This window comes from Poecile atricapillus, chromosome 4, assembly GCF_030490865.1.
Source record: "Poecile atricapillus isolate bPoeAtr1 chromosome 4, bPoeAtr1.hap1, whole genome shotgun sequence".
NCBI lineage: Eukaryota > Metazoa > Chordata > Aves > Passeriformes > Paridae > Poecile > Poecile atricapillus.
Window position 1 is genome coordinate 61555628 of NC_081252.1, and position 18209 is coordinate 61573836.

General features: G+C 39.8%; 2 protein-coding genes across 8 annotated transcripts in view; one reads left to right on the top strand and one right to left on the bottom strand.

Moving 5' to 3' along the window:
• FBXL5 (F-box and leucine rich repeat protein 5) overlaps positions 1-14612 on the top strand; it is a 34816-nt gene extending 20204 nt beyond the window's left edge. For 3 of the 4 annotated variants that reach the window (XM_058838735.1, XM_058838734.1, XM_058838737.1), the window contains exons 6-11: positions 133-258; positions 729-877; positions 1057-1139; positions 2902-3624; positions 6419-6567; positions 13961-14612. In XM_058838735.1, coding sequence (XP_058694718.1) covers positions 133-258; positions 729-877; positions 1057-1139; positions 2902-3624; positions 6419-6567; positions 13961-14037 — 1307 coding nt within the window. In that variant the 3' untranslated portion in view covers positions 14038-14612. Of the gene's footprint in view, positions 1-132; positions 259-728; positions 878-1056; positions 1140-2901; positions 3625-6418; positions 6568-11815; positions 12096-13960 lie in introns of all 4 variants that reach the window. The other variant, XR_009277638.1, reaches the window with a different exon arrangement.
• Positions 14613-16672: 2060 nt separating this feature from the next.
• The window catches only part of CC2D2A (coiled-coil and C2 domain containing 2A), a 55749-nt gene continuing 54212 nt past the window's right edge, over positions 16673-18209 (bottom strand). For all 4 annotated transcript variants that reach the window (XM_058838733.1, XM_058838732.1, XM_058838730.1 and 1 more), the window contains one exon: positions 16673-17269. In XM_058838733.1, coding sequence (XP_058694716.1) covers positions 17081-17269 — 189 coding nt within the window. In that variant the 3' untranslated portion in view covers positions 16673-17080. The remainder of the gene's footprint in view (positions 17270-18209) is intronic.

Consider the following 18209-nt stretch of genomic DNA (forward strand, 5'->3'; position numbering starts at 1 on the left):
ATTTGAAATTCAATTGTTTCTCTTAAATCAGGTTACAATATACAGAAAAGCTATCAGTGCTGATTTCTGCTGCAGTGAGAAATTTCTATTAACTTTTTTTCCTTCTTCTTTTTGGGGGGTGGGGGTGAGTAGGTGATTGGTATAGTGGTCCTGCGGCAGATACTGAGACCGAACCTGATGAGGAATGGGTGAAAAACAGAAAAGATGAAAGTCGTGCTTTCCAGGAATGGGATGAAGATGCTGACATAGATGAATCTGGTAGGTAAAATTGACTTTGGTGTTTGTTTTTTTTTTTCCTGAAGATGACATAGCTGTAAGAAACAAGCTCAGTGGAAAAAAAGGGAGATGGAGGTTGGTCAGAGAGAAGCAGGTGTCTGATTGTAATGCCTGGAATTAATTTCTCTAGGAAAGAGTAAACATGAGAGCAGATAGAGGAGTTATGGGGATGTGTCTGGAGGTAAAAGCTAGGCTTCATCTCTTCAGAAAGTTTGGATGAATCATCTCGCATCCTGATGCACTCTAGGCTTGATTTAAAATTTATCTTAAGCTGTTAAATCACAGCTATATATACATATATATGAAACACCCTGTGAGATAGTATTTTGACATCTAAAGCAAGCTGGTGGAAACAACTGGCCTGGGCTGCCCTGAGCAGTACATAATGTGTAGTAAATATTTCTCCAAGTCCTTTAATGATTTAAGTCTTTCTCTCTGGGTTTATTTTGCAGAAGAAGCAGCTGAAGATTCACTTGCCATTAATATAGCACAAATGGAAAAACGTTTACTTCATGGCCTAATTCATCATGTCCTCCCACTTGTAGGCTCCTCAGTGAAGACACTGGTATTGGCCTACAGTTCTGCAGTGTCCAGCAAAATGGTGTGTAATTTGGAACTTGTGTTCAATAATTGTGGCTATGGAGTCTTTAATAACGGATGTGCTTGGGTAGTGTAAGTGGGTTGCAGTCCAAAAGAATGCCAATCTGTGAGTTGTCTCTAGATACTGTGTGCAGTCTTAGTGACTTGTATCTTTACTGATTATTTTCCTTTTTTTTTCAGGTTAGGCAGATCTTAGAGCTTTGCCCCAACTTGGAATATTTGGATCTCACTCAAACTGATATTTCAGACTCTGTATTTGAAAGGTTGGATAATTCTTGTTTCCTTTTAAAAAAAATATAAATTATAATCCAGCTTTTTTTTGGGAGGCAGGGGGGAACTCAAACATTTAGAGGGGAATTCAAACATTTATTCATCCATTGCCAAGAAAGAAAGAGAAGTCAAATTCATAGCTCCCATGTGACTTGTGACTAAGAACTAAACCAGAGTAACAAATCACTGAAATACCAGGTGAAATGTAACTTGTAGTGGCTATTTAAAACTCTCTGTCTTTGCTATTGGATGCTTTTTGCCTATCAGTGTGTAGCTATCAGTAACAATAGTTGTGTTTTTGACCTAGTATTAACAACTTGTTTTTTTAACATGTTAGATTTTTATGGTGTTGTTCAGTTAAGGAAGTTCTCTTGATCTGCTACAGCTGGTGGGGTGTGGAATACTGCTATTTCAGACACTCAAATCAAGTGGTAGGCAAAGCTCTAAGGCTTAGGTGTATTGTCTGTGGATTCTTGAGTTTTACTGAGGTCTGCAGAAATGTCTTGGATGTCAGTGGGATGGTGTGTGGATGCAGAAGCTGCACCAGTGTGGTATTGAAACTCAGCAGGTATTTCAGTGTTCTGCATTTACATCATGTAGTGCTCTCAGGTAGCATGAACACCACAGAAAATCTTACTAGCATGGATGCTGGTAGCAACACCCTGCAGCTTGTATAAGAAGTTTCATTTGAAGTAAAAGCTTTATAGAATTTCCAGGGCTCAAGAGTCAATCTTTGTGAGCTTTTGTCAATATCTAGTAAAATTTACCTTATTTGCCACTACTCATATATCTGTATTTACAGGGCTTCAATTTGTAACTCAGAAAATGAGCTTGGCTTGCTCTAAATATAAATAATCACTTACAGAAAGTAAATTATATTAACATTAGTAATTATAGGTAAAAGTCAGTAAAATTGCTTATATACTTTTATAGCTAATAATGCAAAAATGTTGCTGTAGAGAAAATTTCTGTTCCACTTGAAAAAGGTAAGACTAAGGGAATAAGCTATTGTTAAAATGAAAAGGTCTGATTTCTAATTAATGATGGAATTATTAGAAACACAGGATCTGTTTCAGGAATCCATCTAGTATTCGTGGAAGAAATGGGAAAGGACAGTAGGACATTTGATCTAAGTACACTGACATTTCAGTATGTGTAAACTGCCAAGCTTGAGAAACTCAAAATCCTAGAAATCACAACTGTTACAATACTTTGGAATGAATATGGAATCTCAGATATATTTTGAGAGTGTGGGGTGGGTGTGGGTGAAATTTGCTAGTTCAGTACTTCCAGCCTTTTTAGGAGTAGCTTTGATGTTTAGTAACTCGGATCTCTCTTGGTAGCTTCTGCTGAATATAATGCACTTGTTCTTTGAAATTGTTATTTGGTATTTGATTAATTGTCAATTTGTATTTGGTGCTTGCAGTCTGATCTATTACTCAAACATTTGTCCAGTATATAGCAAATTTGGAGTTCTTTTAAGTCTCACTATGTGGAGAAATTTAAGTTGTTACTGATTCATGAATGATTTCATGTTTCTCAAGACATAATTTTTCTAGGTGTATATAAAGCACTTGGAGCATCAAATCTAATCTGTTTGGGGTAGCTTCTTTGAATATTATGTGAATTAGTGCAAGTATTTTATTTGTGAAATGGTCTTTCATATATTTAGCCTTAACAGCTATTTCTGAGCAAAAACTAAAAAAATTCAACCACCAACAAACCAAACCACTTTTTTTTCCCCCCTGATTTCAGTTGGTGTTCAGTTGGGTATTGTCAAAATCTACGCCACCTTGATCTGTCTGGATGTGAAAAAATTACAGATGTGGCTATAGAGAGGATTTCCAGAGCACTGGGTATCATATCAACTCACCACACCAGAGGTATTCTGAAAAGCTGCAGGAACAGGAACCCTAAGACTTTGTGGAAAAACAGAGAGATTACTCTGCAGTCCAACCAGAAATATAATGGTTTGCATGAAATCAGCAATGAAAATCTCATTCAGGGAGGAAATGGTGAGCAGCACTGGACTAAACCTGACGGCTCAGAAAACTTCAATTCTGCTTATGTGTGGATGCTAGATGCAGATGATTTAGCTGACATTGAAGATGCTGCAGAGTGGAGACACAGAAATGTTGAAGGATTTTGTCTTATGGAACCAACATCCCATATTAATTGTTCTGCATTGTGCTACGGTAGAGACATTTATGGGTTAAGGACTAGAGGGTGGCAGCAGCACTGTGCTTCTACTGACTTGATTTACTGCGGTCACTCATTTTGTTGTGCTGGGACAGCACTAAGAACTATTCAAGCACTTCCAGAGTCCTCTGCACTGTGTAAGAAACCAATAAGGACTAAGCAGTCAGAGAAAAAAGACTCTGCATACTCTGGGAGTGAAAAAACAGACGAAGAGACGGCACGAGTTCTTCAGTTTCTCAGTCTGTCAGGCTGTTACCAGATAACAGACCGTGCTCTCAGGTGAGGAGACATTTTCAAACTATTTTGCTGCAGGATATTTTTTCAGATTTTATTTGTTGCGCCATTCTGGGATGAATCTGCCTCATTTCAGTAGAAACATTTTTACTGAAGAAACTGGTAAGTTTTAAGTGGTCTTTGCTTCTTAAGTAGTTACAGTACTGACTTGAAAACTTTTTCCAGCCCTCCTTTTGGAGATAACAGTAAAATCTTTTATATCTGTTCTATGAAGTCAAGTATTTTTGTGAATTTGTTGTTCTAGACAATGTTAATGCTTTTAGATTTGATCTTTAATGATTTATTATTAAGAAATTGTGTTAATTTGCCTATTTTTTCATTATGCCTGCCAGTATGCTTGAAACTTTGTTAAACTGGAGTAACTCTTGATTAACCTGTCTGGATAATGACATAATTAATGGGCAGGCTGAATCAATGGGCTGAGGCTGATTGTTCAATGAGATGAAGTTCCAGATCCTGCCCTTGAGTCTCAACAACCCCAGGCAGTGCTACAGGCTGGGAACAGTGGCTGGAAAGCAGCCTGGTGGAAAAGGACCTGGGGTTGCTGGTGACAGTGACTGAACATGAGCCAGACTGTGCCCAGGTGGCACCTGGCCTGTTCCTTCAAAAGAGTGCCCAGGACCAGGGCAGTGACCATCTCTTTGTTCTTGGCACTGGTGAGGCCACACCTCAAATCCTGTGTTCCCATTTGGGCCCCTCACTGCAAGAAAGGCACTGGGGGGCTGGACGGTACCCAAGAGAAGGAGTGGAGCTGGGGAAGGGTCTGGAACACAGGCCTGGTAAGGAGAGGCTGGAGGGGCTCAGCCTGGAAAAGAGGAGGCTCAGGGGTCATCTTCCCACTCTTCACAACCACCTGAAAGGGGGCTATAGCCAGATGTCGGTCTTTTCTCTCAAGTAACAAGAGAAAATAGCCTCAAACTGCACCAGAGGATATTTAGATTGGCCATTAGGAAAAGTTTCTTGGCTGAGAGGGTTTTCAAGCATTGGAAGAGGCTGCCATGGGAAGTGGCATACATGGAGGTATTCAAAGGATTGACACTTGATTATGTTAGTGGTGGATTTGGCAGTGCTGGGTTAACAGATGTGATTATCTCAAGAGTCTTTTCCAGCCCAAATGATTTTATGATAATTCTGTATGTGCAGAATAATATGTTCAATATGACCTCATATAACAGTTAAAGGAGGAAGAAAAAAAAGTTTGACTTGAACATTGAGATGGCTTAATGAGTTACAGAATTTTCTTTTTGCTATTTGCCCTGATACTTTGTATTGCCAGAAAAATATAGTTATTGCTTCATACTGAAAACGAGGTGAGGCAGAGGTCCTTGCAGCTTCCTGCTCAGGTGTTCTGCAGCACTCAGGGCTAATTAAAGCTTCTTGGAGTGGGAAGACTTCATGCATACCCATGCTGTTTGCTGTAGTAAAAACTGAGGAATAGCATGAGGTGCTGCTGGCATTGATTTGTCTCTCCTGAGATTTTGTCCCCATTTGGTGTTCACGAGCACCAGCTATTCAGATGTCTCCTGTGGTTCTTCTGACACATTTTTACCAGCATTACCCTTTCTTCAGGATATGCCTCAGGTATCTGGGCTTTGTGTTGGAGCTTGTTTCTCTTCAAGCGTTGCAGTGGGCTTGTCCTGACAAATTTTATTATGTGCTGACTTGGTTGTGCTGTGTTTATTTTACATGTTACTGGTCTGGTTTTTTGTGACTCAATAATGTGGGAGCAAAAGGAGATTTGGTCACTGAGTCACTGCAAAGGTTTAACTGCATTGCTGGGTTCCCATTGGTGCTTTTTGGGTAAAAGTATTTAGGAGAGTGTGATGCAACAAGTGCTTCTTGAAGTCACAAGAATACTTGGGGAAAGAGTGAAACCCTCTAATACAAACCCAGAGTCCCTGGGGAAAGATACAAACTACCCCCTAATACAAACATGAGCCAGTCTGTTTATTTCATGTAAGTTGTTACCTGATAGCTGGTTTTGTGGCCCGCAGTTCTGCTTCTGCCTGCTAACAGGAGAAGCTTGTACAGTGATGCTCTGAAGGAACCTTCAGTTTTATGTCCTGGCTTGAATCTGCAGTTTGGTGATCCAAGCCCAGTGGTTGTTTTTCAAGCGAACGAGCTTGTTTCTTGAACTTGGGCTGGCTGTTCTGTAAGCTTGCAGAGAAGAGAGCAGGGTCACATGGAGTAATTGCTCAGGTGTGGTACATCATGTGCCTATTGCATCAGCAGCCAGATTCTCTTGCACTCAGAGGAAAGCTAGAGAATTACATTTGAACAATAAGATGGTGTGTTGGCAGAGAGAAGCTCTGCTGTCAGTCCTAGGAAAACACAACTTTGGATTCCAAAAGAAGTTTAACAAAAAAAGGGTTAACTGGGAGGCATAATGTACCAAACTTGGTAGTGTCATCTTTTAGTGTGAGATGAGTAATATACATCACCTTGGAAGAGCTGACAAAATCATTGGTATTTTGAAGAAGAATGGCTTTGTAGTTCTTTGAAATAGGTGGTCATTTCTGGTGTCATCCATAAAAAAAAGTGTCTACAGGAATTGTTACCTTATATAGAAATCTGTTTAGTTTTCAGGTCTGTTGAATGGTTTCAGGGGTGATCCCCCTTTAACAGAGAGTATAGAAGTGCCAGGTTCAAAACTCTGTGGTTCATTAGAGGTGTGTCTGTTGTCAGAGGTGCAGAAGGTCTGTGATGGGGTGATGTAGTGGGGCACTTATCAGAGCCACGCCATGCAGGCTCCTAACGCGTCTCTTCCGTGTGTCCGCAGGGCGTTGACTCTGGGAGGAGGACTGCCGCATTTGGAACACCTGAACCTCTCGGGGTGTCTCACTGTAACTGGTGCAGGCCTGCAGGAGTTGGTTTCTGCATGCCCCTCTCTAAAAGATGAACACTTTTACTACTGTGACAACATTAACGGTAATGTCTTTCTATGAAGACGTGATGCTTTTCTGGGGAGTGATGCTCAGTGTAGGCACTTCCTAACACAAAAAGAACCACCAAAACCTCACCTTTTTTTTAATGTCTGTGTAGCATTGAGTTTCACAGATAAACTACAAAATTATGACTGTTAAATCAGTTTCACCTCATTTTTTACTTTTTTTTTTTTCTGTAACACTAGTACAGTTCTGTATTATGTAGGAAAGCATTTTTAGTGCCTGTATCTCTTAACTTGGTTTAGCATAACTAACAGGGGTAGAAAGTAAGTCTCCATGGTTGTACATTTTCTGTATAATCTCATAATCTCAGACAGAGGCTTCCTTAGGTTGGTACCAAAGCAGGGACTTCTAGGAAACTGAGGATGTGTGTTTCGCCGTGCAAACGTCACAGATTGCACTAGTTTTGGTATAGGATATTTTTGATTCTACCATCACATGTCCTTATGGAAAATGTAATGCAGTTTTTTTTCTGCTTTTGCTTGAGTCAGTAACTTAGGGATGGATCTAGGCTGGAGAAGAATCTGTATAAATGCATAAAATCTGTTCACGGTGCAAGTCTTTTTGGTGTTTACCACACTGGAATTCAGTCTAGTAAGTCCAGTAAGCATTCCTAGCATTAGAGGTGGGAAGCATGGTGTGAGTGGTATTCCATGTGTGAATTTAAAACAGGTAAGTGCAATAGGAGGCAAGGGAAAAAGAAGTTCAAAGGCCTGTACAAGCTAATTGTGTGTAAACCAAAATTGTACTGCCATAGTTCATGGTGTCCAGCTCAATAATTTGTATCCGTATTGACATGCAGCCCCAGCCTGGGTACCAGATGCCAGAACTTTGGTACTGCAGGTAAATCTGTACTGATATTTGGGTATTCAAGCCATTGAAATCGATACAAGATGATGCACTTTGATTGGATTGTAATATTAGAAGTGAAAGTATTAATTCTTATTTTGTTTCCATAATTTTTGCACTTTATGCACTTTTTTGACACTTATTTTTTCTTTTGACACACTTACTTTTTGTTTCTTCCTTGAATTACATCTAGATTACATGTTTAAAAATCTATTTTCAGTTGTCTTTCATTTCCATCTGAAAATTTGAAATTCTTTTTTAGAAATCCTTCACTTACTCTTTCCTGCATTATGTTGAGTTTAAAGATGTCTTCAAAGACCAATTAGAAGCCTTTCCCTTTTACGTCTGATTGGTTGCTACTTTTCCTCTGTTTATACTTCTGTCAGTACTACCAGACATAATTTGTCCTCAGACATTTGTTTTTCATCTTGGCCCTATAAAATACAGCATGATGTCTTTGTATTAGTTTACAATGCCCAATTCTATGTATGAGTCCACCACTTTAAAGCTTGGCTGTTTCATAGTATCCTTAAGAAATTACTTAAATTTAAACAGAATATTTTTGAATTATTCTGTAAAGTCGTCTGATCCTCTTCCTGTTTATTTCCTTCCTTTTACTGCTTGCTGGAATCTGTGAACCTATAAGCTCTGCTTGGTTCTCTAAAGCATTATGCCTGCCTTTGGATCAACAGTTATCCCTGTTGAGTGAAATGTGCAGGACAGTGAGGCTGTAATGGTATGACATCTTACATCTGTGGAGAAATAATGTCATCTCAGAAGTTTATGGCTTTGTGGAAATATAGCCTTTATAAATTATAGCCTTTATAAATTAATCCCCTGCAGTTTTGTCTGGGTTTTGTTCCTTGTATTTTCCATCAAACTTCATTGTGATAGGGCTGTTCAGTGTGAAACTGATGCCTTATTCAATTCTGTGGGCAGCAGGATTCCTACAACAGCTGTTTCTTTATCATTTGGCATTTCTAAAGTAACTAGGGAAAGCGGTAGCTGTTTCATTTAAATCAATCCATATCTGAAGTTGTTAGTTTATTTGCACATTTACAGATTGTATCACTAACTGCTGTACAAAGTTTGCTGATATGTAAGCACGTACAGAATAATTTCATAATTTTCTTTGCCCACCAGCTTATCAGTGATTGTTTTCAGGGAAGATGTATTCTGGGATCAGAGGTTGGAAAACCTGTCGATCTTGCAGAAAAAAAAATGGAGCCAACAGCATGGAATTTAGCCATCTCTGAATAATAAAGATACGACTTTGACATCTGCTGATAAATGAGGGCTTTACTTTTACTTGCGGCTTATTTTCTTTCTTTTTTCTATGAACACTATGAAGATTTTCTTTCTTGGAAGATATTTTTTTCTATGAACACTAAGCCTGATGGTACTCCTTACACACAACCCAGCTTCATTGGAATTTCTTTGTGGAGAGCTTAATATACGTGTTTGGTAGGCACATTGGTTGCAATTTTTGTATTTTCAGCAGGTGCTTTTCTACCTTTTTAGTAGAGCAAGACTAGAAAGGTAGAGCAGCTATAGTGAGGTAATTGGGTTTGAGTCTGACTGCTGTTGCATACCAGTAACCTGGTACAGTTTTTATGACCAGAAACCATGAATTTGCAAACACTTCCAGATCTGTTTTGCATTTGTTTACTGTTAGTTTCACTTCAGTTTTTGGTTTACATACTAATGTTTAGGATCTCTTATATTTTTCACAGTGCTGGAGACTTGGAGTTAGATAGCCCTCAGCTGTAGCTGAAAACAAATCTGTCAGTGTACATTCCTTTTAATGGCTGATTTAATTTATCTAAATTAAACTTGGTTGTGGATCACACTGAAATTAGCAAGAAGAGTTTATTGTTTGAGTTAGATCTTGCCACTGAGTTCTTACTTTCCTAAGTTGTTTTGTCCAGCTGTGTCCATTCTGACTCGTTTCTCCATTTCAAAGCCTGGAGTGCTTTCACCTTTGGCATTAAAAATATGGGCTCCCTAATTTCTGCAGCAGTAGCTCTTTGCAGCATTTAATGATGATTCAGTTTCTAGACGTTCTTTTAATTATGTAGTCCTGAGGTTCTGTAATTAAAGAAATAGGGCATAAGTTTGATTCTAATGATTCACTCTTCTGGCATTTAAAATGTCATAGTTAATCTGTCTTTCAAGCCAAGACTTTGCGTGTTCTTTTAAGGTGTATGGACTACTGTGTGCAGACTTATGTGTTCTAAGAGTTAAGTCAGTCTAAATCTACGGGTTACCAATGTACTCACAAATCTCTGAAAGGATATTATATGGTGGTGACAGCCAGTTGCAGGGAGTGGTTCTATTACTATGGTATTAGTCCATTTTTTCATGTATTCTTGGTGGAATGCCAAACTTCGTTCTAGGGAATTCTGACTAATTTTTGTACACTTGTAAATGTAACAAAATGGAGTAATCAAATAGCTCTACTTCTTTCCTACATTATCAAACATGTTTATATGTTCACCACAAGTAAACAGACCTCACCTCTATTCAGAGTTCCCTAAGCATCTGAGTAATCAGATATACATGCAAAGAGCATTACAGTAATCCAGTTTAGAAGTAACTAAACCAGTATCGTAGACTGTGGCAGGTTAGATGAGAATCTGATTAACTTTGCTTTCCCAGGTGAGCCCAAAACACGTTTAATTTAGCACTTCACTGCTAGCACTTACTAAACCTTCACAGTCTGAGGGACCCTTGTGAAATACGCTTCTCCTTATGATCCCACTGCATGTGCTGTTCCTTCCCCACACTTCCAGCACATGTTGTTTTCAAAAGACTATATTTTGGACTCCTTGTTAAGTCCAGCAGTGATGGTATCTGGCTCATCCCTATCAAGATGTTTTATTACGTGAGCCAGAACCTGATGCTGCCAACAGCTAGTGGTTGTTTGCTATACCTGCCCATCAAAACTGTCAAAATTCATTCAAAATCATCAGCTGGTCCTCAAAGTGTGCAGTGAAATTGCTGTATGGAGGAGTATCCTAGGTACACCATGCATTGCTAACTGGGCTGTGCTGAAAGCAGTAATGGGCAAATGAAGATGGGAGATAGTGGAACAGGTTGCCCAGAAAGGTGGTGCAAGACTCATCCCTGGACACATTTGGGGTCAGCCTGAAGGGGGTTTCTGAGCAACCATATCTAGTTGAAGATGTGCCTGATTATTGCAAGGGCGTTGGAACTAGATGACTTTTAAAGAACCCTTCTAACCCAAATTATTCTGGCCCTATGAAGTGATTCATCTCCACTGTTAGGTTGAAATGACCATCACAATGGACAATATGAAAGGAATATAGTACCATGTTGCTTAACCTAATGCATCAGTGGGGTGAGAGGAATTGGAGACCTCATATACAGAATGAAGTTTATGAAGTCAGAGTATATGTATATGATGTCAGAGGTTATGAAGCCAAAGAGATGTAGCCAAAGGTCAGTGGTAGTAAATAAAGCCAGGGAAACAAACCCAGTGTCTGCGGCTATCAAAATTAAAGGCATCTAAATTTTGCTGTCTGTATCAAATGTAAAAAAAGAACAAACTAAGGAGCACTAGGGATTTTATAGAGGAGTTAAATTACTTGTGATGAAGGAGATACATGTCAAACCATAAATCACTCGAACCCAGATAGCCTTACTGTTTAACCAACCATTAATGATACTTACTACCATGTTATAAGAGCATAAAATACCCTCCAAATGCTGGGAGCTGCCTGTATATGCTAAGAAAGAGTATGGGGAGGGCTGATTTCAGAAGACTGAACCCCCAGCGTTTCATTTTATCAGAATTCTTTATTACAGGCTATAAAGGAAAGTTAGTGATGGTATGAGGACTAGACATGGGGCAAGAAATGTAGTGTGGGAAGAAGGGTGAAATTTCACCGTGAGATATGCTTAGTGTCATTTGTAAGTCAGTGCCTAATAAATTGGGAAATCAACATAGAAGCTTTTCAGATGGTCCAGTTTACTTAGAAGTATCCAAGCTTTTCAGATCTTTAGTTGCTATGAGTGGTTTAAATTTAAAAACTGAAAGCCTGTTCCCCTCCCAAGAGTTCTGTGCTGAGATCAGTCTTACTCAGCATTTCCCCTGTGTTATGGTGTAAGAAATGCACACAGTAATTTCCACATTTTTGAGTGGTGCTGTGTGGTCTTCAAGTAATGGTACTGATGCTGATGGTTTCCAGAAGGTCATCTAAGATGCTTCACTATAGCTGTATGTGTGGTTGAATATCTGGTGGCTGGGAATAATCAAACTGTGATTGCATGAAACTGAATTCAGAGCTGGCAGTTGCAGTGTGGAGATAATGATTTCAGAGAGCTGTCGGTGCTAATTCTGAGATCTTTCCTATTTGCAGCAGCAGCCAAAAAAGCCACCAATATTACCATCGTCAGGGTGGTGAAAACAAGATAGAGGGTGCTGTGCATGGTCCTGGAAGCCTTGGGGCACTCATGTGGAGCACTGCATGCGGGTTTGGTCTCCCCATCCTGAGGAGAGTGTACACTGGAGTTACTGAAGATACAGAAGAGGCCTTCTAAAAAGTTAGGGACCTGAACACTCAAAAGGCTGGATGTTTCAGTGAGATGGCTGAAAAGAGGGGCATGACTGTTTACAGACCTGGGAAAGCAGTAGATGAGGTGAATGTGCAGTGGTAATTCTCCAAATCTTGCAGTGTTAGAGCTCAGGGGCACTGGGTGAAGCTGGTAAGCAATTTAAAGGAGATGTACAGTGTAGTGAAATTGTGGAATTTGGTCCAGTGGGGAATTGTGGAAAGAGGTTAAAAACCTGCATGCACAACTGAGCCATAAAAAAAAATACTGGAAGAAATGGACTTTAGTGTCCCTTGATGTAACAGGGTTGCTGGAAAAACACAAAAGGTGTACATGATAGGCTTATGTCATGTCCCTAGACACAACTTGATGTTTCCAGTGGTGAAAGTAGTGTTAGATGAAGCATTGGTCAGACCTAGAAGTTTGTATGTTCCAGTTAGGAGCATGAGGAATAACAAAAGGAGCAAGAAAAGGATCAAAAACAATATTGAGTTATACCAAGAATTCCCTTCCTTGGGATGTTGTGGTTCTGTATGTTTTGTCAACAAACATTTTGCTAGAAACATGACAGTTGCTTCAGAATCACTGCTGTGGCAGTGCTGGGGAAGGTCAGCTACGACTTGGGGAATGCTGCTGCACAGAACATGCTCTGCTAAACCAGCTGTTCAGAAGCACCAGGTCTCCTTGCTAAAGAACTTGTGAAGAAGCTTTCAAACTCTAGCTCGTAAGTGATGTGAAGGATCAAAATTTAGTGCAGGTGAATAAAAACATTTGAAAAGGAAAATGAGTTTATTGACCAATGAAATTGGTTACTGTACTGTAACTGTAGTCTTTTGTTATAGTTTCAGGTGTTTTATTCAGTCTCATGTACCTTAACTTATTTACAGTCTAGAGTATTGCTTATTGGTGTGTGGCATGAAGTAGGATGCTCGTTTTAAGACTCCAGATTCTTGGAAATTAATTGAATTATGACTTTACTGTTGAAGGCAGCAACAAAAGCCAGATATGGCATGGTGCCCTCATTCATGATAAGATTTTGTTAGAATTTCTAAATACATGAAAAACGCCTAAAGTATTTGTTGATTTGTTTGTCATACAAATGGGGGAAACGTGTTGTCCTGATGAGGTCTTCACCAGCTTGAGTTGGCTCAGCAACCCACTTCCAGTTTTTGTTGGGTGCCAGAGTTCAGCCAGAACTGATTGTAGAGTGTAACTGGGTCTCAAAGCAGGCATATGGCTGCAGGAAATAAAATCCTGTTTGAATAAATGCAATAATTTCTTATCTCATGGTCACTGTAACGTTTTAAATGAAAGGGGTAAGTGAAGGTAAGTGGAGGTGGGTAGAGTTAAAATTGTCCTGTCTGTGCTTGCAACTCGTTCTGTCTTTCTGAATGGCTCATTTTTAGCCTTATGGCTTCTGATGACTGCAGTGATGCTAAGGTGATTCTCTCTTTAGTTTTTCAAGTTTTTCTAGTCAAGAGTATGTGAGAGTCTGGCCAAGCATGAAGTGTTCATGGAGAAAAAAAATACTTCCAGGCTAAAAAACTGTTTTCATCACCATATAGTTTTGGAGGTTATGGTTTCTTTGGTAATGCCATGATGTCATCATCTGAATTTGAAAAATGGGAATTAAAAACGCATTGTCAAAAACACTCAGTTCTGAAGCTGTGGCAGCTTGTGCAAAGTTGCTCATTTAGTGTTGGTACTTGTGTAATTTTGGATGTGCTGTCTTCATGGGACTAAGCTATGGAGCAAAAATCTCTTTTTCAACACCTGTTCCAAGTGAGATTTTTACACTGTCATAGTATTGGGAGCATTTTGGACTTGATGGTGCTGAATGCAGTGCAGTGCATTGTAAAAAATGAGACTTTTCTGAATCACCGGTTTATAAGAATTATGAGTCTAAATAAGTGGCCTTTCATTCTTTTCACGATTCTGTTGTTTTTGTGCAGGTCCTCATGCTGAAACCGCCAGTGGATGCCAGAATTTGCAGTGTGGTTTTCGGGCCTGCTGCCGCTCTGGCGAATGACCGCTGACTTCTGATCTTTCGGTCTACTTCATTTAGCTGAGCAGGCTTCCTCTCATGCACTTTACTTACAGTTCGCATCTTGTGTTAACAGTCCTTGGAGTGAGACTTGTTATACTAGCCTGACCCTGCCCACAACTTCAGAATCTTAATTATGAGTGTACTGTACAGTGTTGTAACAATCTCACAACCTCATTTGGCTTGAAGGGTGTTGGGTTTTATTTTACATAATTTGGGGAAGATGGGAAACTCTTCAGTTTTTTCTTTTTAATGCCACTTTATTCCAATTTTGGCACTTAAGTATACTTTACTGCATTATTTTGTGTTAGGTGACTTCCTTTTTATAATTTTGAGTCCGTAAGTACAGTATAAACCTCCGCAGAGAATTTGAATTTTATTGTTTGCATTTGGGTAATAATTACACATCTTTAGGAGCCTGGTTTCTTCCCCTTTCCTCTCATCCTGAAGTCGTTCTTTACATTGCAAAATTAGGGAAATTGCCACCTTCCTTTTGCATTTGGTTTTGTATTTGGGCTTGAAAGACATACTCAAATAAAACATTCCCACCAATAAAAAAATGTGTGCAGCAGTTAAATATCTGTGCTTTAAAAGTGCCATGTCAGAAGGCTGCAGAGGTTGGGCAGGTGGGTGGGTGTCGTCATGGTTGCAGAGCTGTGAACTGTGCAGAATCTATGGGGGTTTTGGTTTGGTTTTATGGTTCCCATGACTCTGCTAAGTTGCATTTTTGCAACAGCTTCAAAGGAAGTCGGTTTTCATTAATCTGAACTCTGTGAAAGATGGCAATACATTTTTGCCCTTACTTTGATAGTTAAAAACATTCCTCTGGCCAGTAGAGACTGGCAGGGAGCAGAACATCTCTTGTGATGAGTGAAACGTGTGTGCTAGGAAGAGATGAGGAGTGCATGAGCATGTGTGTGGGGCAGAGCCAGCTGTGTGAAGGATGAGTACTGTAGCCCATGGCAAGTAGTGAATTTCAATGGCCACCTGCTCATGGTTGACACAGTTGCAGGCTGTTTTTTTTCTACAGCAGAGGAAGGGCAGGTGTCTGCTATTGGAGAAAGCAGAGGTGGTTTTTTTTTTTTCCTCCTATCCTGCCTAATTTTAAGACTGACAATACAAACCAGTAATTTTTACCTGTTTTTCTAATTGGATAAATTCTTTTGAGTAGTATTTATTTAGAAGAGCAGTCATGGTGACATAGTAGCTTTCAAGATTCTCAGTGTCCGAGAAGTCAGTGTACAGGCAGAGCTGGAGGCTGTGATAAAGGGTAAGTTTTGCCACCATCTTGCTAAACTGAAGAGTAAGGAAAGAAAAACACTAGTGAGTGTAGACACAGCTGAGGATGGAATGAACTGCAGAAACACCATGGAATAAACTTGGGAGATGTCATCAGTGTTCAGCAAAGCATCATGTGATGATAATGGGCTTTCTAGTGGGGCCTGGCCTGTAGAAGGGAGGGAACCTGTGGCAGCAACCCCTGACTCTCAGCTGGTCTGTGCGTGCTCAGAGAGCTGGCAGACACTGTAGTGAGGCCACTCCTGATCATCTTGGAAAGGTCATAGAGAATCAGGGGAGGTGGCTGAGGACTGCAAGGAAGCAAATGTCACCTGGTCTTCAAAGGAGGACCCAAGGAACTACTGGCCAGTCAGCATCACCTCTATCCCTGGAAAGGCAACGGAGTGTCTCATTCTGGAGGCCATCTCTATTTGCATGGATGACAGGAAGGTGATCAGGAATAGTGAGCATGGATTCACTGTTTGACCAACAGTTTCCCTCTAGGATGAAACAACTACCTGGCTGGATGAGGGAAGAGCAGTGGACTGTCAAACCCGACCTCAGTAAAGTTTTTGACACTTTCTCCCCCAAACGTCCTCACAGGCAAACTCAGGAAGTGTGGAGTGCATGAGTGGACAGTGAGGTGAATTGGGACTTGGCTGACCAGCAGATCCCAGAGGTTGTAATCAGTGCCATAGGGTCTAGTTGGAGGCCTGTCATTAGGGGTGTCCCCCAGGGTTCAATACTGTTTTTAGGATTGTTTAACTTCTTCATCAGTGACTGGGATGAAGGTCCAGATACCTCCTCAGCAAGTTCACTTGACAACACAAAGCTGGGAGAAGCTTTGGGTTGATCTCCCTGAGTGCTGTGCAGCCCTTCAGAAGGACCTGGGCAGGTTGGAGAGGTGGGCAGAAAGGAACCATCTGAAATTCAGCATAGGCAAGTTCAGGGTCCTGGTGAACACTCTTCCTAAGCTCAACCCACTGTCATTTCCACTTGAAGAGTTTGATTAGCAAAATAGCAGCAGGAAAAGGGTATGTATTTATATCAGTAGTAAGAGCACAACTGCTTACGTACTAGTAAGTGAATTTGGTTTTTAGTTAGCTGTTCTTTTGATAATCTTTCACTTGCAGACAAGGATTTCATACTTGTAATTTAATCAAATTCTTCTATTAAAGGAATGAGCTTCTACTTAAGGTTTGACACAAATATTTATTAAATCCTTCATCTTTAACTTCTTAAGAAAATGTCTTACACCTTTAAATTGTGCTGGCATTATACAGATATAAAATACAAAATAGGATGTGAAGCAGCTTCTTAAAAATTGAAGTATGGTCTTCACTCATGGCTCTTAAGTATATGAAATTTATTCATAGCTAAAAATTCAGGAACTGAGGTACAGAATTTTTTTTTATTTAAAGGCATCTTTTGAAGAGGAAGAATGTAAAGCAGATAAACTGACTAGCTACAAGAATACCAAGGAATCATTTTGTGGGCATGTGTGATGCTTTAAGAGTGTGAGGTCACACAGGGAGCTATAAAAGACTATATAAAGATCACCTATTAGTACTGGAAATTTACACTGTCAGTCTCTTCCTTAGAAGTAATTAGTGGTTTTAGGGAAAAAAAATCTACTAAAAATCATGTTCTCATTTGATTTTTAAAATATTTGGAATAGCTCAGTAGTGACAGAAATCATATATTTACACCTATATAAGCAAATTTATTGCAGTACTCTGACTGGTCTATACTACCTATTTCGCACAAGTGAAGCAACATAAATCCATACAGAGAGAACATTTTGGGGATAAGCATGAACATACACAGCCAGAGCAAATTCAACATTGGAAACATCAATGGTGTGAACTCTTGTGCTGTGTACAGCTTCTATTAAAGGTCTCACTTCAGAATATGGCATATGAATAGGAAATCCAGAGACCTGGAAGGAAGGAAGAGAAGAAAACACATAAGAAGAAAAAATGAAGGCACCTGAATAAATACATAGTTCAAAAAGATTTACATGCTGAGTAAAATTATCTCTACTGCCAGCCTGAGGCGATGCAATAGAAGAACCTATGTTTGTATTTTGGTAACACCTCCCTTTTTCCCATACTCCAGGCAAGCTTATTACATTTTTCCTCTTTAATTTGGTTTAAGTTCCAAGTGAAGTTCTTTAGAATCCACTAGAATAAAGTTACATTAATGAACACATATAGCAGAGCTTCATTGCTTTTTTGCCTTGTGGCTGGTTTTAAATCAGCCTGTTCTGGCTTGGGATTTGAGCAAACGAATCCTGTTAACAGGAACTGAAGCCTCAACTCATTTTGGAGCTGGCCAGAGCTGCCAGTACAGTCATATGTGTTCCCTGTGGAAAGCAGAAGGCCCTTCCAACAGCCTGGAGGAAGAATGCACAGGCACAACAGTGGCTGCAGTGAACACATCTGTCAATTTTCTTCTGTCTTTAGACGCAAAGACTAGAAAACTGAAGAAAAGCATGTTGTGTGGGCACCTGCACCTGTAAGTAGACTGTGTGTAGCACTACTCAGCACCAGCAGCAGGTTCTTTACTGACCCTGGGAGCTGCTGCACCAGTCTCCCCAAGGGAGACTGCACTCATGTTTATGTGCTGGCAGTAGTGACTGTTGTGCAGCAATAAAACAACAATGCACCCAATTAACTTTATATTCTTACGTTCAGCAGAAACTTTTTATCTTCAACGTTACAAATGAAATAAACCGGATCATCGCTCCTTCACTAAAATGCTACAATGGTTTATCTTTGGTATAAAATATCTTGTGAATTTTGGTAGTAGAAGAAATAACTAGCCTAGGACTCTCTTCAATACCATCCAGTAACAATACTAAACCCTAGGGATTTAAC